General features: G+C 34.6%; 3 protein-coding genes across 6 annotated transcripts; 1 reads left to right on the plus strand and 2 right to left on the minus strand.

Moving 5' to 3' along the window:
* Window positions 1–13: 13 nt before the first annotated feature.
* LOC110785579 (uncharacterized) lies at window positions 14–6860 on the minus strand. 2 transcript variants are annotated; one of them, XM_021990039.2, is made up of 8 exons: window positions 6584–6860; window positions 5587–5894; window positions 5244–5329; window positions 3210–3356; window positions 1781–1883; window positions 1472–1584; window positions 968–1089; window positions 14–529 (listed from the first exon to the last, which is right to left on the minus strand). In XM_021990039.2, the coding sequence occupies exons 2-7, from the start codon at window positions 5804–5806 to the stop codon at window positions 1000–1002; spliced, it is 759 nt and encodes a 252-aa protein (XP_021845731.1). In that variant the 5' UTR covers window positions 5807–5894; window positions 6584–6860; the 3' UTR covers window positions 14–529; window positions 968–999. The 2 variants fall into 2 exon arrangements, with proteins under 2 accessions (XP_021845731.1, XP_056685320.1); XM_056829342.1 differs by having other exon boundaries at window positions 972–1089; window positions 6584–6857.
* Window positions 6861–11546: 4686 nt separating this feature from the next.
* LOC110785581 (mediator of RNA polymerase II transcription subunit 8) lies at window positions 11547–21683 on the plus strand. Of its 3 annotated transcripts, XR_002532628.2 has the most exons (12): window positions 11548–11885; window positions 12796–12920; window positions 13454–13578; window positions 13656–13839; window positions 14345–14452; window positions 14562–14626; window positions 15043–15327; window positions 16843–17040; window positions 19027–19077; window positions 20722–20785; window positions 20877–21201; window positions 21370–21683. XR_002532628.2 is itself a non-coding variant. In XM_021990044.2 (11 exons), exons 1-11 carry the CDS (start codon window positions 11671–11673, stop codon window positions 21062–21064), a joined length of 1605 nt encoding a protein of 534 aa, XP_021845736.1. In that variant the 5' UTR covers window positions 11547–11670; the 3' UTR covers window positions 21065–21338. The 3 variants fall into 3 exon arrangements, 2 of the variants coding, with proteins under 2 accessions (XP_021845736.1, XP_021845735.1); XM_021990044.2 differs by lacking the exon at window positions 21370–21683 and having other exon boundaries at window positions 11547–11885; window positions 20725–20785; window positions 20877–21338; XM_021990043.2 differs by lacking the exon at window positions 21370–21683 and having other exon boundaries at window positions 20877–21338.
* On the minus strand, window positions 21634–23108 carry LOC130461319 (uncharacterized). Its single transcript, XM_056829367.1, has 2 exons — window positions 22677–23108; window positions 21634–22106 (listed from the first exon to the last, which is right to left on the minus strand). Exons 1-2 carry the CDS (start codon window positions 22955–22957, stop codon window positions 22028–22030), a joined length of 360 nt encoding a protein of 119 aa, XP_056685345.1. The 5' UTR covers window positions 22958–23108; the 3' UTR covers window positions 21634–22027.
* Window positions 23109–23152: the final 44 nt, after the last annotated feature.

A 23152-nucleotide genomic window follows, 5' to 3' on the forward strand; every position in this document is an offset into this window, starting at 1 on the left:
ATACGAGTACATCTAGAAAACAAAACGCGATACAATAATTGGTAATGGTGAAAAACTAGCATTCAGTGAATGATGCAACAAATTTTGACCAACTTTACATCAGTTCTGAACCTCTCAGCTAACATATTGTGGCTTCCTAGATCTGTCCAGGTTAAATCCATTCATCAGTTGTTCCTGCTAAACAACTAAGCCCAGTTGAGAAATTATACAGCCTCTTTACAAATGCATTATATTCACACGAGAAAGCAACAAAAACTGGGAATCAAGATAACCTTTTGGATTGCACAAGGTTGAGTTATTCAACCACGACAAAGGCATGCAAAGATGGAAGACGGGCCAAAACCTAAATGCCTATAAACTTTACAACATATTAGAAGTTCTGCAAATCGTATCTCTATCACATATATATGCATTTCTGTATGTCAAAGAAGTTCTCACATGCCGTCTCAAATCTTGGATAGCACAGCACTGCACTGACAAAAGTGCCGTCTCCAAATCTTGGATAGCGCTGACTGACCCAAGGTCGGACCTGAAATAGAGTTTGAAGTCAGAGACAAGCTGGATTTTGATTCTTTGTTTCAACTGAAAAAAAACAGAAACTAAAAAGTGATCAAACAAAACACAGCTGCCACATAAAACTAGTAATTTGCAAACAGAAAACCTCTCCAATTCAGATTATCAAATGGTCCTTCCAAATTGTTCTTCACAAAAAACAATATTGTTTCTCTCAAGACTCAAACTCACATTATTGTTTCTCTCATTACCCAAACAGCTAATTTCCTTAAACCAATAACTGACGGCGAAAGAAGTATATGAACCCCCCAAGTAGCAGCAGACACATTCAAACTTTGAAGTCCCCATCTAATTAAGCTGGCACCAGATGTCAAAGTCACCAATTCAGGAATGAACTGTGCTTCTACTGAATGTCTTTATTGAAAATATTACTACCAAAAAAAAAAATCCACACCTACAAGAATGCCACGAGAAAATATGTTTCTTTCAGTAGAGGCCCAACATTCTCAGCTCTGCTATGTGGTTAGGGTCAAGTTCAGGAACCTCTTTACTCTCACGGTCTTCCACTATGTACTCCTGCACAGAATTTAAACTTTAAAATTAAAATGCATGCAACAGGGACCTTAGTAAGACCACTTAAAGCAAATGAATTTCAGCTTCTGTCACAGAAAGACAAAGCAAGGAAAAAAACAGAATTATAGAAGCATTGTACTATGACAAGGAAAGCTATGGAGTATCACTTAAGATTATCATCAAGCAGAAAATATATGAGACTGTTTTAGACATGTAGATTGGATGTGATGTACTAATAATATTATTCAGAACTCCAACCTTAATATCAACGGTTTCTTGTTTGATGTTACAAAGCACGCCATCCAACTAGGAGAAATAATTCCATTGCTCAAGGCTTCCAAATTATTAACAATCGAAATAAATGTTTAAAGGAAGTAGTTACCACCTTTGTCAATTCTTGTTTTGCAAGAACATGATAGTGGCGTTCGTTGATCCTCTGTCCACATATAATCGCTATGAAGAAACCATAGAGCAAGCCAACGAGAATAATGGCCAAAACTGCAAAATTGCACCAAGTATGAACAGTCAAGCACTTCATTAAGTTAGTACATATTCACTGACAAAATTACCAGTCACATAGAAATATGTTATACAATGGGAAAAGTGTAAGTATTCGCATATAACTGTACAGTAACAGAAAAACTTGCAAAATATCATATCATAACAAAATTCTTTACATAATGGAATTACGTACCAGCCATAATATAAAACCCATATGGGTGTTCTTGATAACCAAACATTTCGCGTAGTTCTTCGCCATAGAATCTGTAAACCAGAACGCCTAACATGGCCACGATCTGTTTGCAAAACTTAATTAGAATTTTCCTACATGCCAAAACAAACAAGTCGTACTAACTGCAAGCCGGGTATATGTAATACACAAAAAACACACATGCACATAGGTAGGTATGCATGCCAGTATAGTTAATTGCTGTCCAGTGAGATTAGTCTAACTTAGAAGTTCTCATAACATGTATGCCTAATACAACATCCAATAAGTACTTCAAAAGCAGGTTACACTGCATAGATAAATTATAAAAATCCCGCTATGTGGCCCAGGATTCTCCCAAAAGAATCCATGAGAATAGATTTAATTTTGGTAATCATTTGTAATTTTTGGCAAAAAATGTTGGGTGCAGGGCTTGAAGAGTTGTCCAGCAAAACATTGGTTAACTCATTTCTCCCAACCCACACATAAAAATTGGCTAAAACGGATGAACCTATATCCTCTAAGAGGAAACTTGAAGTCCGAGCTTTTTGGCATCTACAAAGGGACAGTTCAAACACTCCAGGCAAGTAGAGGCAGGAAGTGATATGTTTGAACTTTGCCTCTACAGTTTTACTTACTTTTACCTACTAGGCTACTATAATACTCCGTATTCTATTGTCAAAAGAAAACAATTTTGTACAGGTCAATCGTTACCTTATAAAAAATATAGAACTAAGAGAAGATGGTCAGCTTTTTCAGTACCAGCTGTAGAGGACTGGAGATGCCTAACCATACCCTTTTAGAAAATATAGTACAGAATGGTAATGGAACTCATACTCGTCAAACTGAAATATGTATTTGAAAAGGAAGTTTTGTCCTGTCCTATTAGCATCATGGCTTTGGTTAGGACTTCAGTGCATCCTATCCCCTTAAAAGTTCAATTGAAAAACTCATCATAGGAGGAGTTATAAGTGCCATGACTCAAAGTCACTCCAACAGAATTTAGGCGCATAGTCCCCAAAAAGGAAAATCACTTACAGCCAAATTTACCAAAAATGCTGATTAGGAACTCAGCCAAAATCTGACTAAACCAGAGTATGAATATGCATACTGATAGTTTTTGTGTGTAATGATGTTGAATACTCCTCAGTATCTTTTAGTTGTTTTATATTGACTTTTGCACTATTCAGATGCTCATCTTTGACCTCATCTTTTATATGTAAGGCAAAACATGGCGATACGGAATCTTGTTAAATTCATCGCAACATATATTTTCAAAATGTAACTTTTATTATTTGTACTGAAAGTTAAGTATAGATATTAGTGGTCATGTTGGCAAACATGCTAATTCAATATGGCAGAACTAAAGAAGCAGAGGAAGTACTCTACAAAGCATCCTGTCATGTCACTATACCAGCTGGACAACTATGAAAATGAACGCGTGGTCTCTCGCAACAAGGAACTGAAACTTCAATCTCAACCACCAGCGATCGGATGGGACATTTGCTCGCAATAAGAACCTTGCCCGGCATTCTGTGCAATGAGCAAAAGCAAAGCCCTCCTGAGAATATGACGTGACCGGGAAAATATATCAAGTTAGTCTTCCAGAGATGAAATTTTGTATAAAAGAAACTATGATGAGCAAAATGATTACTCGTCGCAGTGAGTAAATTATGGACATTCTTATGCTATTTTCCAGCTTGTCTTCACAAGCAATTTAATATCAAGCAACAATTGTTTCTAGAGCACAGATAGAAGGAGTAAATGCCAAGAAAAAAAGGCCAAAGATCAAAGAGTAAATGCAATTTGTGAAGACCTATTACGATACAGTTTTTGTAAATAACTACCTTAACATGTGTGTTTCTGTAAATAACCACATAATATGATGAAAAGAAATGGTACCATTATCTAAACACGATTTCCATCCAAATTTCTGTTCGTAGGTCCACATCCAACCCCTCCCCTTCCTTTATATGTCTTCTTCCCACCTTTCTTAAAATGTTGAGAATCAACTACTCATTACTTTCAGTTACCCCCCAATGGCGACAAGTGACACAAGTCTCATTTCCCTGTACAGCTGTACCACAATTGATATCGCTATTTATCATTGGGTTCCATGTCATTTTTATTTTATTTTTAATCTTTAGATTCGATTTGGGAAACCCATTCTCTCTCATCAATCATCTCCTCTCATAATAAATAATTACCTTCATCAAAGTTCATCTCCGGCGAGTCAATTACCAGTTTTACCACTGCTAATGTTCATCTCAGAAAGTAAATGCCACCGCGATTTATACCATATAAACCAGACCTTAAATTAACAAATAAACCAAAATCCCAATTACAGTATCCCTGGTTGACTCTCCACTGAAAATAGCCAAAAGCATAGTCAAATCCGCTACACGTGGATTCGCTGGATTAAATTGGGAACCCGATTGCAGTTTTCCGAAATGTTCGACTGACGGGAAGTTGTAGTTCTCCGATCATGAAGGTTGGGGATCATAAGAATTTTTACAAAGAAAGGTCAGGTCTTTAGAATCTATACAGATAAAGAATATGATTTAGAAAGGTTCTAGGAGAAAGACAATCGGAAATGGTTCAAGAAAGGGAGGAAGAAAAAAGACAGAGAAGAGAAAGGGGGGAAAGAGGTCAGATGTGGCCATGTGGGTAATATAAACGGAAATTTGAACGGAACCGTGTTTAGGTAGCATTAGTGCATTACCAACAACAAAAATCATATGAGGTAGGCATTATAAAATTGTGACATAATAGCTAGTGGTTCACAAATTTGTCTGAAATATATGAGGACGAACCTTGGCATAACTTTACAAGATTTTATTAAAAGGAACATTGCAGTCAAGAATTACAATAAATTGAGATAATGAGATAGAGCGGGGAGGGGAGGGGAGGGGAAATAACAACGTTCTATTCATTATGCCGTAAATCAGTCACCATTAAGTATGGCGTGTAGGAGTCCTACAAAGACATTAAAAGATAAGTATGCCTTATCCTAACTGGATTACAAATAAGCCTAGTAGCTTCCTTAAAATGCCAAGCGATCCATTGTCACCCTACCATCAAAATAACTATGTAGCCCATGTAACTGACCAAAAATGGTATCATATAAAAAGTTTTAAAATGATATTGCTACCCTACAATCAAAATAACTCCTACTTTGAGGCATAGTAAAGATGTAAAATCTTAAATATAGGCGAATAATTATGGACTTCTGGTATTCCAACCTGATCCCGTAAAATTACCTTCAATCAAATGTGGCTTATTATTTAGGGATGGAAGGAGTGATAACACTTCTGGCTACAAGCAAAGTACTTGTGTCTTATATACGATAAAAAAAAAAACGATGACACAACATGGTTGCATGTGTAGTGATGCGTACACCACTTTTGTCTTTAACCAAGAGCTTCAAGGAATGAATTCAAGCACATACCTTCGTGGACCTCCAATTGTCAAGGCACGATCTATGGACATACTTCTGAGTGCCTTTGCAATGACAAGGAGCAATTAAATCTTCTCCTGAAACATGTAATAACATATTAATCCTTCACATCAAACATAACATAACATCTAAAAAGAGTAAAAATAGAATCAGTTAAGAGATAACAAAGTTATATAAGCTGCAAACATAAAGTGAATACAGCACAGGGTCCTTGGACAAAAGATAATCATTCAGTTAGGTATAATTCTATAAATATGATAAGCAGCAACATGATCAGAGGAAGGAAATAGATAGTACTAGTATAAACTATGTAGTTTTAGAGGTGGTAAAATACCTCCATTTTCAAGGCATATCCGGCATTGTGCTTGTTCTGAGTTCACTAGATTGCAGTTCTCGTCAGCATCAACATCTGTCACGACCAAAGAATCCCCAACAACAGTTCTAATTTCAAAAAGAGAATGTTCCTGACACTCTTCAACTATATGGGACTCGGACAAGATTGGTTCTGTTTCCGAACTATCTTCTCCACGGCTGCCATTCGAAGCTAATTGCATTGCGGAGGCTATAAAGAGTTAAAATGTACAAATCATGCCTTGATGTATAAGGCTTGCTAACCATTTCAATAGTCAATAATAGAGAAACCTGCAACAAGAAAAAGGATTGTTGTAAAAACCAATATCCATAGTCCCATAAAATGCAAGATGGTCGATTATCATATATCGCCTTCTCGGTCCTATAGACAAGTTCAAACACAAATTGGTGTTCATCAACCCAATGCATACGATACAACAACAATAACTCAGTATAATTTCCGTTGAGCCGACGTTTTGGAGGTCCACATGTTGACATATATCTACTTAAATGTTTGGGAATTGGGAGAAAGCTTTAAAAATCCAGCATAATTTAACTCAAATTAACTAAATAAGTGTTTTATATATCATAGGTGAATAACTACCTTCTCCATTTCTAACAATTTGCAAATAAAGTAGCTACTATAAATTCCTATGTGCAAAATTAAACTCCAAGCATCGCCTTCACGCCAAAAATAGTACCAATTTACTTTAGCTCGCCAACTCCAACAATCAAAAGACAAAACTTTGAATCAAAAAAGTAAAATTCTGCGACCATCCTAAGATAAATTGTCACAAAATCAATAATTCAATTTCAAAATGCGGATCATAGATCAGCACAACCAATACAAAAAAATTAAACACCAAAAAAGGAAATTGCAATAAATGCAATCAGAATAAGGATCTCCTCAAATCAAAACTGAAAAATTAAAGAGCTCAAACTATAATTTTTTTTTTAAAAAAAATAGAACATAAAATCACCTGATGATATCCGCCATTGTTGCAAACTCGAAAGTCACCGACAATCAAAAAAAATGTGCGATTTTTTAGGGTTCGTGTAAAAAAAAAAATCACGAAAATGGCGGATTTGGGAGTGACAGTGATGAGAAGAAAATCTGAGCTAAAGCAAAATTATCAAAAGATTAAGGAGGAGATAGAGAAAAAAAGAGGGGAAAAGGTGAAAAGGGGAAGAAGCTGAACGAGTGCGATTCGGGGTGAAGTCGCAATCAGGTGAGAATATTTTGTGGAGTGAAATGCCACGTTATCGTTTTTGGGTTGGATTTAAGATTTTGTTAAAAAACGATGACGTAATCATTTCTCTAATTTTTAACTAACTAGCTTTTGAGCCTGTTCAATGAACGGTCGATTATATAGGGATTGTTAAGCCGTATTTTAAAGTGCTGATTATATTGATAGTTTGTGATTTTAGTGGGAATATACTCCCTCCGTGTTCCATAATGTTCCTCAGGTTTACTATTCATATGGTCAAAGTTTAAAAACTTTGACCGTAATTAATAGTATGATTAGAAGTATAAATGTTAACTTGTGTGATATCATTGGATTCGTTTCAATATAAATTTTCTAAATATCAATTTTTTATAACTTTTACTAATACGAAATTAAAATTATTAACGGTCAAAGTAGTGCATTGGAGACCGCGCATAATGCAAAAGTGAGGAACATTATGGAACGGAGGGAGTATGATTTATATAGAGGTGAAATTTAAAAGTTGAAAATATATAGATTAGATGGTGAATTAATATTGAGTGTTAAAGCGGGAAATGGAGTGCATGACGTTGAATGAATATATGAATTAAATAGTAAATTGATGTTGAGGGAGGAAGATCAAGTGGAAGAGGTGTTGAAGATGTAAAATAAATATTTCGTATAACAAACAACAAAATTAAAAAAAAATGGATGAAAGATGGAGGTGACACGTGTGGATGAAAGATGCAGGTGACACGTGTCGTCTAACAATCAATGGTCTTCCTTTTTAAATACTAGGTATAGATCTTTCTATTTTCATTCCTCTGGGCATGGTGCACTAATAATTTCACGGTGTGCAGTGTACTAATAATTTTTAGCGTAATTAATCAGCTAATGATGAAGAAAAAGATCTAGTTGTGTATTGATTTTTGGATTTGGGGTTTCAATTTGGGAAGGTGGTTAATCGGACACTAATTTTGCATCACTTCCGTAATTCTATGACGATACCATCTATATGACCACATATTTACAATAAATAAATCTGAATAATAGTCAAAACTCGGGCAACGCCCGGGACACACACTAGAAAATTTTATTAAAATGAAAATTTTTATCACTAGAAAATAAATAACTTTTACATATATCGGCTTAACTTTTACTCATTTTGAGTTAACTTTTACTGCGGTGTATCACTTTTATACTCCGTACTTCGTATAAGAACTTGTGAAACAGGACAAATTATTTTTTTACCACCTACAAAAATCGATAAATCATTTTTTATCACCCAAAAAAACAAAACTTGTACATTCCCACCTTAAAAAAAATAAAGCTTGTTTTTTTACCACTGAAAACGAAAAAAATAGATGAAACCTCTATGTGCGGCTACCTAATCCAATTTCCCTCCAACTTTTAATCCCCGTGTGATTTTATTTAACTATTTCTCTCTTCTCTATTTACATCCATTAGAATTTGTCAAATTTGTGAAATAATGATGGTAAAATTTTTGTGAATTCATGAAAGATAAGAGAGCGGGAGAAGAGAAGAAAGTTAAATACATGAAACCGTGGAAGAAGATAACATATCAGAAATATTACTGTTATTGTGGCCCCACATAACATTTTTATCTATTTTTCCATTTTTCAGGTGATAAAAATAAGTTTTTTTTTTTTTTAAGTTGAAAAATATAAGTTTTAGTTGCTATGGTAAAAAATAATTTATGGAATTTTCTAGGTGGTAAACAATTTATCCTATGAAATATGTTAGTCTTGTCCATAAGTTTCTAGAGATGCCGGATAACCTCTTAAATAAAGCGATATTGGTAAATTTGTCATGATATTTCCAAAATTAAACGCATCGTACGAAATTAGTGTAGAAGTATATAGAAGATCTAGTCCTAATGGAAGTATAGTGGAACTTTCACTTCTATGCTCAAATGGCTGTAGGGTCTTAGCAAGGAAGCCTATAAATAGGCCGTTCATCCTCATTGTACACCTATCCATACAAATGTAAACTCAAAGAAGCACTCAACTTCTTTTGAAGCAATCTACTCTCTATTTTGCGTAGTTTTCCACATTTAGTCTTTCTTAGCGTCTCACTTATCAAAGTTTAACTTTTGATTGGAGTGACTTACGAAAAAATCCAATGTCAAGAATTACACACAGTTGCGATAAATCAAATCCGTCTATGTAAATTAAAATATAATAATGAAGAAATTACGTTCATTTGAATCGATGGAAATATGAAGAAACTAGGAATGAGAGTGAATTGTTCTCAATCACATTGAAAGGAATGGGGGGTGATGAAATGAGAGATGGTTGTGCCTATATTATAAGGTAGATGGGTTGGAAGGTTTTGTCCATAACCCAAGGACTATTCCATCATCTCCACCGTAAAAGTTGCATAGAGCATATAACCGGTAATTTTGATTAATGGTATGAGTTTAGTAGATGGTTGGAATTTGTAGTAATTGACGAAAATTAGAAAGTAGAAAGAACAAAACGTTAATTGTTTTGTAATGGATTAAGCCAAATTATTAAATAACTTTGATGGATTGTTGTATACGTTTACGAAAATGGGTGGAATCGAATATAAAAGTTTATGCTTAAACAAGAAGCTAACTTACCTAACCTTATTCATCAACGGAAAAAAAAAAAAAAAAAAAAAAAAAAAAAAAATGATAGAATAAATAAATAACAAGATCTAGGGTTATTAATCTATAATTGAAAATGATCAAATGAGATACCTCTTTTTTATTAAAATGATAAACTTCGGCATATCCATTCTTTTAGAGGTCTGAGTTATAATTGTTAACCTAATATAGTATGCAAGTGGATTAGTGGAACAAGTGGTTAAATCTTTCGGCAAAAAATTGAGTTTTATGGTTACTGAAACACAAAGCACACCCACAAAATACTTGCCAAAATCACATCTCCCAACTACAATATTACAGGAAGATTAATTATTCTTAAGTTCATCAAACACGAGAGAGAAAGACCTCTGATCGAGACAAATTAGGTCTTCTTCAGCAAAATTAGCGGTAAAGAGTAATTTTTAGCGGTTGAGCAAACATGTAGTGGTGAGAGTAGCGGGTAACGATAACCTAGAAATGAGTAACATTTACATCGTAACTGTTAAACCAGTTGTTGATAGAACGAGTGTTCGACAAATGTAGCGATTGAGATTGTAAAAAACAAAACTCCGTAAAAGCTATTTTCTACGTGTATTTTAAAAAGCTGTGTTATAATATGATTAAACATTTGCCGCTACTATACGGAGATGCTAATATATGAAGTATAGCGATTGAGAAAAGTTACCAACCCCACCACCTTTACTGTTAATCACTAACTCGAAACAATAATTTATAGGAAGAACTTGAAATTGTTAGAAGAATAACGGTATTGATGAATTATTTTTTCAAATTTCCCTAAATTTTTTCACTCAAGCGAATCTATATCATTAAAGCAGAATGATGGTAAACGTGAAGCCTCCATAATCCCATCCCTCAACTCTCCTTCCTCGTTATTTTAGGAAATTTCGGACCATTAAATTAAAAATAAAAAGAAAAGGAAAAGGGCCAAATCAGTAGCACATTCACGGACACAATTACTTGGGTCTTTAATATGGCAAGAACAACAATTAAGCAGCTAAAATGGTAATACTCACTGTCTAATTCCAGAATAATATGGCAACGAGAATAATTCAAACTACACAATCGAATTATTCCGGCAATTTACTAAATCAAAAGCAATAATCACGCACTTAATTAGGTCTTGAATATGGCAAGAAGAACAATTACCCATCGAAAATGGTATTGACTCACTGACTAATTTCAAAATCTTTCAAAACCATGATAATCTATATTACAGTCAATTACACTTTAATAACATACACAGTAACATTTAAAAAATTGATAAAGATTTGCCTTCTGTTGATTAGTATGGATATAGATACAAATGAAAATCGACACAGAGCTTGGTTGCAACAAAAGATAGCAAGATTGGCGGCTAGACGGAGATTACTATTTAAAAGGAATTTAGATCATAACAACGTGACTTTCACACGGCGTCGTCTCTCACTGGAGAAAGAAGCCAACGGATATACTTGCCCATTGAATACGAACAATGACGTGCCAAAGGATATAATTGGCCATTGCGTGGATCTTTTGTAATTTAGTTAGAACATAGTGGGCAATTACATTACAAAAAAATCGAGATAATCCTTGGTTGTCAAGCTTCACGTATTAAAGAATTTGCAACACATGTAAGTGTACACTTTGTTGAGTTTAATAACATCGATTTGAAGACGTCTAACCATTATATCTAATTTTATTTGTGTTTAGGAATCCGGAGACAATGTTTTGAGGAAGTATTTAAGTGAATGTCTTATGAATTCATTCACTTTTATCATATGTGCCCCGCAAACAGAGCAAGAAGAAATAAGGGTCGCTGCAATTTTTCAAGTGAAATGGGAGGAGAAATTTTGTTATTTACAAGAGAACATCAACAAAATTAAAGTATCTACATAGTCAATTTTACTATTTCGAATGTTTTTAGACTATCATGGAACTAGAACTTAATTTTAGATATTTTTGAGCTTCTTACTTCGAATTAATTGATTTTTTAAGACACATACAATGTTTAGATACATTTTAATTTAAGAGATTTTATATTTTTAACAGGCATAGACTAGTTTTCTTTTATAGGAAGATTTATAATTTTTTTAGTATTCATATTTTCCAAAGTACTCCTAACAAAAGTAAAACCAGGCCAAGCACAGCATTATGCAGTTCTAGAGTTCAAACACTGCTCATTTGCAATCGACCCTCTCATCATTCTTCACTCCTCTCGCTTCTGGTGGCGAGCATGGAGGCGATGATGGGAACACAGCAAGGTCAAACTCAAGCACCACCGCAACAACCACCTCAACCGGAGAAGGTGGTAGAGAAGCTTAACTCAGCAGTACAGCAGCAGCTCAACTTAGATTCCGTCAAAACTCGTGCCATTAGTCTCTTCAAAGCCATCTCTCGCATTCTCGAAGATTTCGATGTCTTATCTCGCTCCAATGCCCTCCCCAAATGGTTCCATTTCTCTCTCCAATTTATTTCAGCTTTATTGTTGATCAGATTCCCTGGAATTGATGTTTTAATTAATGCGTAATTGGAACAAGAACCCTAATTTTCTTTTGAATTGATCATTAATGCATAAAAAAATAGACATTCCATTAATTTAGGGTTTTGTGTTCTTTAATTTCGTTGCTAGAGAAAATGTTAAGGCTTTTTAATTGATCGAGAAAATGTTATTGCTATGTTTTATTCACCTGATATTTATGAACTTATCTTATTCTTATCGGTGCAAAATTGGTGCTCCAAATTCCTGAAAATTTAAGATTTTTTTGAAACTTCTATGAGTATTTTTTTTATTATTATATGAACATTTTCTTCTTCTTCCTGAAAATAAGTAAAAATGATATCAAGATAATAGAGTTTAATTTTCATGCTGCAATGCCTTTTCGTTGATCACATATCATTAGTGTGAACATTACCCTGGTGCTTTTAAAGAAGCTTTGGATTCCCGTGAGGAGGATTCGGATGTACACAACTATCTGCACCGCAACAATTATCTGCCACCAAAGAGCTAAAGGAACCTCTTTGATTTAGTCCATTATATAGTCTGAAACAAAGAAAACCTGAATTTACTGGTTTAATTGGAAATGGCTTATGTTAATTGCATATTTTTTGGACCAATCTCCTTTTATTTTATGTCACTGGAAGTACTTTATCTTTCTAAATTTTTGACATCAACTCTGTAATTGAACACTCTAATTGTTGGGAAGGGAGGAAGCTAGGCTTGTCTTAGGAGAGAGATTTAAGCTTTGAAGGGGTTTGCTATTTGATGAGAATTAGAGTTGACACTTTTTCTGGCTGGATATTGTTTTATGAGTTGTTTCATAATATGTATGTGAATCACTTACTGGAGTGTCTGGCACAGGCAAGATGTTGTCGGTCAATTTTCGATGGTGAATCTCGAGTTGTTCAACATTGTGGAAGACATCAAGAAGGTCTCAAAGGCTTTTGTGGTTCATCCTAGGAATGTCAATGCTGAGAATGCAACAAGTATGCCACTTCAATTGTGTTTGTAGTTTTGTATAGTTAATCCTACTTTTTCAATATCTTCTACATTTTTGCTCGTAACAATAGGTTGATATAGCTAGAAAGTGACCTAGATTGTATTCAGTACTTCAGCAGCAACGATGTCTAGATCTCAAATTTGATGAATGAAATCTTAGAATTCATTAAATATTTTGTTTTTAATAAACCACAACAGAAATAAGGAATTTTCTTCACAAAATAAGAAAGCTATGCCTTAAATAAAGCCGCATATTCGCACCAAAAAGAAAATAAAAAAATAAAAAATAAAGCTGCATATTTGAGAGTTTCATATCAAAGGCGAATGTGCTAGAATAGTAAAAGCGAGAGAGGAGAGAAAAAGTAACACAGGGAGCTGACTGAGGAGAGAAAGAAGTAACATAGGGAGCTGATTGAGGAGAAGTCCTTAGAGAGAAAATTGAGATATAAAGAATGAAGTACTGGGAATTCTGTAGTAGTTTGTTTATTTCCGCTGTAATTACAATTCATTTTCCATTCAGTACTCCCTGTCATGCTGTCGTCCAAGCTCTTGCCTGAGATGGAAGTGGATGACAATTCAAAGAGAGATCAGTTGCTTCTTGGCATGCAAAATCTGCCTATACCCACGCAAATTGATAAGCTTAAGGTGACTTGATGTTGCTGATTTAGCATTCAACTACTTGAATCAATTAATTTTTAAAAGATGACTGTTCTCTGTGGCAGGCTAGAATTGACATGATTGCTGCCGCCTGTGAAAGTGCTGAAAAGGTTATAGGTGAGACCCGCAAAGCCTATGGTCTGGATACACGTCAGAGGATGAGCACTGTCCCTACTTTGGACAAGGCCTTTTCTGCTAAAATTCAAGAAAAGGAAAATTTACTAAGGGCTGCTGTCAATCATGGTGAAGGTAAGTTTTCAAAGAGTTGCAAGGCAAAAGGGTGTGCTTATACCCAGATTTATTTTTATTTTGAATGGTAGTCAGACATCTATTTGTGTAGCACTATTGCTGTCTCTCTTCCCCCACCTTCTGTGTTCGTGTAAGTGCATGTATGTTTTGTGATTTCTTTTTATTGATTTTTCCTTTATCTTTTATTATGGGGTTGCTAGGCCAATCAATGAGGCCTGTTCTTTTTCTTTGTTTGGGTGGTGATTAGTAGACTTGTGGCTTTCGGGTGATGATGCTAATGATTTATTCCAATGTGACCTATTAATGTCTTGCTATAAGGCATGGCAATCTCTGTCTAGGATGACAATGCTAAACTAGTGAGATTTTAACAGACTTTGTTCTGTGTAAGTGGTTAATTCACCACTACGCTGTCTTGCCCTTGCCTGAACTCAGTGTTCTGATATGGGGTATTTTGATAGGTCTTTTGTTATCTACCTCTGAGGTTCTTGATTTCTATGCTGGGCAGGGTTAAGGCTGCCTGTAGACCAGAGGCATGTTACTTCTCCACTTCCCTCACATCTTGCTGATGTGCTTACTGTTGGTGACGGGGGGCAGACTTATGGTGATGGATCTGGTAAAAAGGAGTTTCTTTCTTTTCATGTCTGATCTTCAACCACATTCTATCTGAATATTTATCAGATCTTTTTTTTTAAAAATGCACAATATTGGATTTCCTCTTTCAGGTATGTACTCAAAGAACACTCCTGTGATATCCGGAAATCACAATAATCAGGGACTTCCACTACAGGTTAATAGCATCTACAACATGCGTTATCCCTCCCAGTTTCTAAATTCAAATCCCATTCAATTTCGTTTTGTTAAGCCACTTTCTTTCAATAAATCTACTCCGTAGTTAGTTTCAATTCTTTCAACACTTTGTGTCCAAAGCAGATCTATTGTAGCTCAAGATGAGCAATTTGCTGACTAGTTAAACAGAAGCATAAATGTGTCATTATCTCTTTTTACTGTACCTGTCTGGAAAATAAAATATTACTACTGCTTTTGCAGTTTCTTTGTAGGTCTTCTAGTTCTTTTATTTTTGAAGTTACCTAGAATTATAGTTCCAGCTAGTTTTTTTGTATGGTCTTGTGTGTGGAAACTTTTGTTGAAAGGACTCTGCCTTCTCTTCTGGACCTGATTGAATATAATTCTTCTGATGCTCAGATGCAGGCTTCTGGCGGACAGCTTCTTGGAAGATCAGTGCCTTCACCTTCTACTGCCACAGTAGCATCTACCGCCGAGAATACAGCATCTCCAATGCAATATGCAAACTCACCTAGATCTGGTACGAACATGATTAATGCACCTTCTTCCCAACAGCAAACACTCCAACAGCAACATCAGCTGCAACAACAGAGAAAAATGATGCAGCTTCCTACTCAGCAGCAGCAGCAGCAACTTCTTGCTCAGCAGCAATTTAGACAGTCTGCGATGCAGGGTTTGGCTCAGGTATTTATCATGCTTTTGCCCAAAATTATAGTTTCGGGTATTCTTAAGTACTCTGTGTCCTCTCTGTGGTTTTCTGTTGATTTTGTTTTAGTTTCATGTTGTATTTTTATTTACTAGAATTACGTATTACATTTGCAATTCACATGTATACGATCTTTTGTGCTCACCGTCCAAAGTACTTACATTTGTGGTCTCAAGCTGTTTCACCTCACACATTCTGTTGGTATCTGGCGTGTACGGCAGATGTTAACTAGTTCCTGCTATCCAATGTAAAAAAAAAAAAAAAAAAACTAGTTCCTGCTAATATTGCATTAGATAATAAAGTCTAGGCAAGGTTAGGGGCTCAGGGAAAAGTTTAAGGGATTTTGATACTTTTTATGTTTAGATCCCTGCGAAGGTTAGAGATAGCATTCCACCGAACGGTCCTTTTTCTTAACTGATTTTTTTTTTTTCTTTTGGGTGAATGGTGGTTAGTTAGTTTTAATTATCTTAATAAACTTTGCTAAGGTTGGGTGGAGTCATGGAGGGAGTCAAGAATGATATGAAGAATTTGGGTTTGCTAGAACATATAATAGTTGATAAAGTAACGGAGAAAGCGGATCTTGTTGTTGAACACCGGTGATTAAATCTTTGGATCATGCATCCGACCTTATCTTATTGGGATTAAGGCTTTGACATTGTTGTTGTGTAAACTCCGCTAGAAATTCTGTGTGACTCGGTACGACTCACATAATTTTATTACTACTTTCTCCACTCTTTAACCCATTTAACTTATTTGATTATTCTTTTGTTTTCTTACAAGATTCGATTACTTACATTTACTTTGTAATTATTATTATGATTTCTTATTACATTCCACTACTTACATTAATTAATTACTCTTTTCTTGCAATATTCCACTTTTCTGTCTACAGACTCTTATTATAAAATCATTGTCTTATTTCTTGAGTGGCTTGAGCCCATTAAACTGAAATGGAGGTAGTTTGTGCTTGCATCTTTCAACAAGATCAATGACCTAGAGATCAATGCCTAGTTTGAGTATGGGCAATGAGATTTGCTGTCTTTATTTGAACTTCGGCCCAGTTATTCAGGAATATCTTTTCTATTTGTCCAAAATTAGCCCTATTGAGTATTGCCAAAGGATTAACTTTATTTAGTTGGATATGTGATACACTGCCTACTGTTCTCTTGGGGTAAAAGAAGGAACTCATACATGTAATGCAGTTAGCTAGAAAAATGAAAATTGGAGGATTTCGTATCTTTACAGTATGTTTTGATAGCTATCATGTCAGGAAGGGGAAGGGATTTAAGGAGATGGAAAGAGTGAGCTTGTATTTTCCTTTCAAATCTTTCCAGCAACTGAAGGATTAGGAAAAGAAACTCCATATTCTTTTCTTCCTTTCCCCAGATGTCATATCCAAACAAGGGGAAATGAATCTTCTCTTCCTTATCTAAAACTGAGTGGCTATAATTGATTCTTTCAAGGTTTCTAATCTGTATATATATTTTTGCCAGCTGCAAGGACAATCTCAGATGCAATTTTCTCAACCATTAGCGAGCCAACAATTTCAAAGTAGGCAGCTGCCCACTGGACATATTGGACAAAGCCAACTCAGCCAAGGAAACCAGCTGAATCGGCATATTGGCCAATTTTCTGGAGCTGCTAATACAGCATTATTCAACGCTTCTCAGAATTCACCTAATGCTTCTGTGGTAGAACATGCACCTCATCCCTCACTGAAACTGTGATTGCATCTTTTCATTTGGTCTTATGTCCTTTTAACAATTTTGCTAGTCTTAAACCATGTTTGCATTAGACATGTATTATATGCTCTTGCGTTCCTTTCTTTGTCTTTATGAGTTCTTTGTGCAAGTGTTTAGGATATCATGCTAACGTAAGATACCTTCATGCCATTTAAATGTTGTGTGCTTTCACCACGTTGGTATATGCGAAAATATTTCTTCTTTTTCTTGATCTTTGTCATGGTATCATATAAACTTACCTGATTAGAATATCTTGTCCACTCCCAATTGGTTTTACTTTTGGCATGCATCGTGATTGTCGTGAATTGATGACTTGTATATTGTTTTCAATGTTTACATGTTGAATACTATCTGGTTTTGACACATGACAATGATTGATCTTTTTCCTGCTTCACAATGTAAATGCTCACTCCATTATAGGCTGTGTATATAAAATAAACTTGACTGAAGGATACATGAAAATCACTACTATTATGGATGACAAATGAACAATGGACAAGTTAGTGTAATATTATGAACAATATGTATTTACCGTGGCAATATAAATAAACACAAAGTATAGGGGGGGGGGGGGGTAGGGGTACTATCATCCAATAGGTATCCATGCCATATATTATATATCTAATCAATATTAATGTGTACAACACCGTTTTTTGTTCGCAAACCAAAATGATTATTATGATGAATGGAAACGCAAATCGGTTGGCATACTAAGTAGGGTTTTTATTTTTCTTTATCGCCAAAATTTAACCTTGAAGGGGGAAAATTCATACAAGGGTGTTTGAATTTCCAGGGTGTATTCAACATATTGATCATGAATATAATCTTACAATGATACTTAAATCATATATTTGCATGGTTTAAAAAGGCAAAGAGAATAACCGAATAATCATTGCAATAATTTTCAAATTTATTACGAAGTATACCCTAAAGAAAAATGCATATCACCCAATGCAAACTTCTTTTTTCTTGACGGCCACAAAACAAAGAAGTACAAGTTATTAAGTAATAGAACATTCAAGAATAGATTTTCCAATTTTGTATGACCATAATGTAGACCAGCGTTATATAGTTGCAAATTTCCTTGTACATATTGATAATAAAAGTCTATTATTCAGTTATCGGATAAGTTTAGTAATTTAGTCACCTGTACTTACAACTTCGCTTTTGAAAACCACAATTTTTCTAATTTGCATCTACATATAAATGATGACTTTTACCGTATAACATCTTTTTGTATTTAAGCTTCAAATACAACCATATGAACTTTTTCTTTATTATAGTATAGTTTTTAGTTTATTTTCTATAAACTTTCTTATTAGTTTTTGATAATTATACACTCTGTGATTTTATTTTTTTGTTTTGTTAGTTAACGATTACTACAAATACATGATTTAATTTTAAGAAAGTACAAAAAAGAAGAAAGTTAGTATGGTTTAGGTAAGGAAAAAAAATTAAGATAGTGAAACCAGTAGAGATTGTGTTTGTGTGTGGTATTAACTCTGTTAAGGAGTAAAACCAAAATAGAAATAAAGCAAAATTATAACCAACCCAAAAAACGGATGAAAAATGTAAAGGGTAAAGCAAAACGGAATGAGTATCTATGGATGTATTGTTTAATTGTAGGAGAGAAATAAAGATAAACTAGTGATTAGAAAAGAGTAGATAAATGAAGATAAACAGGTGGGTTGAATAAGGGAAAACTTAAACTTGTAGTGTGAACGTATCCCAAATATAGAAAATGTTGTTTCGCCAAATAAAAGTGTCGCGATAATGGAAGAACGGAGGGAAGTTTTTTTTTTTTTTTTTTGTGATGAGTTTTTTGCTTAACTTTTCATGCCAAAATACGAGCAATCATCTTAATAAAATAATCTTCGAATTCTTAAAGCAGAGAATAACTAATAGTTAATTATTTATTTTTATCACTCATTTCAGATGTCCATGCCAGCTACAATGACGTCGCAATCAATGCTTCCAAGAATGCAGGTTAGCTCTTTTGATTATTTAAGGTGATAATGTGTATTATCTGCAGAATATCTACATCAAAAATTTCATTGATGATTTTTCTAATACACTCTCATATCTGTTGTTGTAGCACGTTCAATTTGAAAAAAATGACGAAGTCAAAATTAATTAATAATGTTTGCAATCTTGTTTTGTGATTGAAATTATTGAATCATGATATGTCTATCTTTGTGATGAAACAATTTTTTCTTATATTTTAGACTGATTTGAGGTTTAATTTTTCTGATTTGGCTAAAGAGGAACGAAATTGTAGCATTTTTTAAAGATGAGAATGTGTCCTAACATTTGACAAATTAAAAAGCTAATGGTTTAAATGATTAATCAAATAAATTTCAATCTATTTTTTAAGAATCTGCAAAACCCATTTTGAAATGTATTGGATATGTTCATTGGGCTTGTGATGGGCAAAGTATTATTTTTGGTAGGAAATAAATGGGAAGATGATATGTGATATTGATATTGATATTGGGAGTAGAGGCTTAGAAGTGAATACCTAAATTATAAGGAAGTTTTAAAGGAACCTAATTGTTTAACTCTCAAAGTTTGTACAATACATATGCTTGCTTATTCATAGAAATTGTCAAGCCTCAATAATCGATATTACAACTTCAGGGAGGTAGAGGGGGTTGGGGTTTGCATGACCCGGAAATATCACCCTTAAGACGGTAACGTCTGAACCCTAAACATGCCGGGTTGGAATCCCTGGCCGGACCTCTCCTGTATGGGGTTGTTTCCGTGTGCCGCCCCGTGAAGGGTTAATAGAGACCCCGAAAAAAAAAATCAACATTACATGGAAAACCTCTTGCCAGTTGCCACTTCCTGAATGTGTTGAGTAGTCACACAATCCAGCTACGCAAGTGGGATATATATAGGTCTTACTAGGTAGTCTCTTAAATTTCCAAAACTTACTAGATTCCACTAAGATCTAACTCAAATATTTAAATGCTTAAATAGCTAATATTGCATTCCGGTATTTTTCAATCAAAGATCTGTCAACACCCTCTATCTTAGATGCTTCTGGAATTCCCATAACTAGGTTGCTTAGAAGTTCTCAATTTGCTTCAGACTCTGTTGTACTGAATGTTCACGACATTACTGCTTTGTCCTTGAGATTTTCTTTTGTAAAAGCCTGGGTTGTGTTTAATTTTCTTCAGACTTCAAGGGAGGTGGTGAGGGGGTGTTGGTGAATGATGATCAAACATTAGAAGTTCTTTATCATAAAAGGCATTGTTTGGAACATTTATTGAAGAAATCATTTTTAGCTAAAATTTTACTTTTCTTGTTGTATTATTTGGTGTTTATTTATTTGGATTGAGCAGCGTTGTTGTGTTAGATAAATATTCTGTAGTTCTACTGTTTCGATTGCTTGTACTCGTGAATGATTGATTATGAAAATAATTTTATTTTCTTATGTACTTCATTCAGTGTACGATATATTGCACCATGACTCTTGATTCAGTATTGCACCTTTGCCCTTGACTGCCTCTTTGTAGATACTTTTGTATCTAGGAATTAACAATGTTTAAAAAAAATCATTTGTGAATAAACTGCTTTGAGCTTGTTATGGTATTAACATGCATTGGCAATTACCTGTTGTATATTTAGCAGTTTGCATTACCTGGCGGCAACCCTCAAAGGACTCATCCTTCCCAGATGCTTAGTGATCAGAGTATGAGATCTTTTTTCCTTTCGAAGTTGCGTATTTATTGTATTTGTAATTGTTAATGTTTGGAAATTACAGTTGTTGTCTTGCTTTACAGTGTTTAATATGGGAGCAAATCAAGCGAGTATGATGAGTTTACCGCAGCAACAACAGGTTCCTCAAGGTGCTTTTGGAAGTATGTCACAGAATTCTCAAAATCTGCAGTCTAATATGGTACCTCTTCAAAATGCAACCCAAAACCTCCAAAATTTTCAACAACAACAAAGACAGCAGAATCAGCAATGATTCTGAAACTTTGTTTTTGTAGAGAATATTCAGTAACGTGGAGTGTGTTACTATAGCCATTATGAAGGTGATTCTTGGATTTACAGTCCATAGAAAGTGCACCATTTTGGATCTGTGCCACTGCATTTTGGGATATTGTAAGTTAATGTAGCCCTACAAATGTAAATGTAATTGTTAATTCTAGTTTATAGCAAGTGAAGTAGTCATTTTGGGGTTTCACCATTGCATAATGTGGCCATTAATATTTTGGTTCATTGCGATCTTCTTTTCTCGACGTTATTTTCTTAAGTTGCATGATGGTGCAGGTATTATGGTCTTACAATGGCAAGGCGAAAGCTGTTTTTGCCCTACATATTAGGCTCTTGGATCGGTATATATGTATTTTGATTTGTTACAACTTGTATCTACCGAAGGAGTTACAATTTTCAGGATATGCTCTGTATGTTCTAAGAATTACAAGAAAACGGTTGACAACAATGTTTATGGATGAGCAAAACATTATGATATTAAGTGTAGCAGTGTAGGTGACATCTGAAATCAAAACTTTATTTATAAAGTACAGCATGAAGTATAATAGACATGTTATAATTCCTTTATCAATCGAATATGTTATTTATTATTTAGAAAGTTCTGAAATTTATTCAACATAGAGAGCAATAAAAATGAATCTTTTTTGTTCTTCCTTTTTCTTTCTTTGGAGGGAGTCAAATTGAGACAAACAAATATTATTTCAAAGAATAGTAGGCAGATTTCTCAGCGCCTCAACCATCTAGGCCTCTACCAACCCTTTTGATATTTACAAATAAATCTTCTTCCATTGAGCATGGATCTTTCTTTTGGCCCCATTTCTCCCAAAATGAAGAGTAGCTAAAAATACAAGGTAGTTACAAAAACCAGCTGAAAAACGCTACTATGTCATTGTATTTGTTGCGGAACCTACAGTCGCAAAATCGGGTGAATTTTCTAGTTATGGTGAAGTTTCGATGGCCGGTTGAGGTTCTCACCGCAGCAACTGCAGCATCTGAGTGCAAACCACTCCAACCTGAAGTTTCATGAAAAGTGGTCAATGAGTGCAAATTACCCCATATTTTGATGTATCTGGTTGAAATTTTGTTATTTATTACCCCATATTTTGATGTATCTGGTTGAAAATTTGTTATTTGTAGTTATTTCTTTTCTCGTACAGCAACAATAACCCCTTAGTTCCAAAATGATTTGGGGTCGGCTAACATGAATCGTCGTAGGAGATTTATTTCTTTTCTCATAGTTCCTCCATTATTTTTTATTGACACGGTTCTTTAGGTACATTTGTCAAAACGATAACCCATAAATCGCAAAAAGAAGCAAAAACAATAATAAATAAATAAATAAATAAAAAGCATGTCAACGACGGAGTAATAAGAAATGGAGCAAGTATAGACCTTTTTGCATTAATGCTAGCACACTGGTATAGTTTGTGGTTCACCACTCCACCTACAAGTCATACTACACATTTCTTTTCCTTCTCTTTTTCATTTATCTTTTATTTCAGCAACTCTTTTACAAAGAAGTAAAAGTAAATAAATAACCAGTACAAGTTTCATGGAAAAACATAGATAAATCAAGTGCTTACAGTTCCAGGAGGCAGGAAAAAGGCTGAGAAGATGAATCATCTGCAGATTGAGACTGATCTAAAGAGAAGCTTGACAGGGTAGATACTTTTTTTATTTCAGAAACCCTGCTATTATGTAACAATGGAAGTTTCTCGGTTGACGAGTTGGATGAACCGAGTGGCGATAATGGAGGTGACGGTGCCGGGAGGGAAGAAAAGGAGTACTTGAGATTGTCGGGTCCCGTGCTGACGGGAATCGGGGATGAGGAAGCTGATCTTACTTCATCTTCTTCATCCTTCATTTCTCCTCAACAAAGGGGGCTTTTTCTTTATCAATCCCCCTCTATAAGTTTGGAATCTTTCCGAGGGGGGTAAGTTAGTAATTGAAAGGATCAAACTTATAATTAATAATCAGACAGTGACACAAAACTCCTTTAAGAGTTTTATGAATGGTAGGTGTGGAACTAACAGTCATGAATAAAAACAATGGCATTACA

The sequence above is a fragment of the Spinacia oleracea genome, chromosome 1 (genome assembly GCF_020520425.1).
Source record: "Spinacia oleracea cultivar Varoflay chromosome 1, BTI_SOV_V1, whole genome shotgun sequence".
In the NCBI taxonomy this organism is placed as follows: Eukaryota; Viridiplantae; Streptophyta; class Magnoliopsida; order Caryophyllales; family Amaranthaceae; genus Spinacia; species Spinacia oleracea.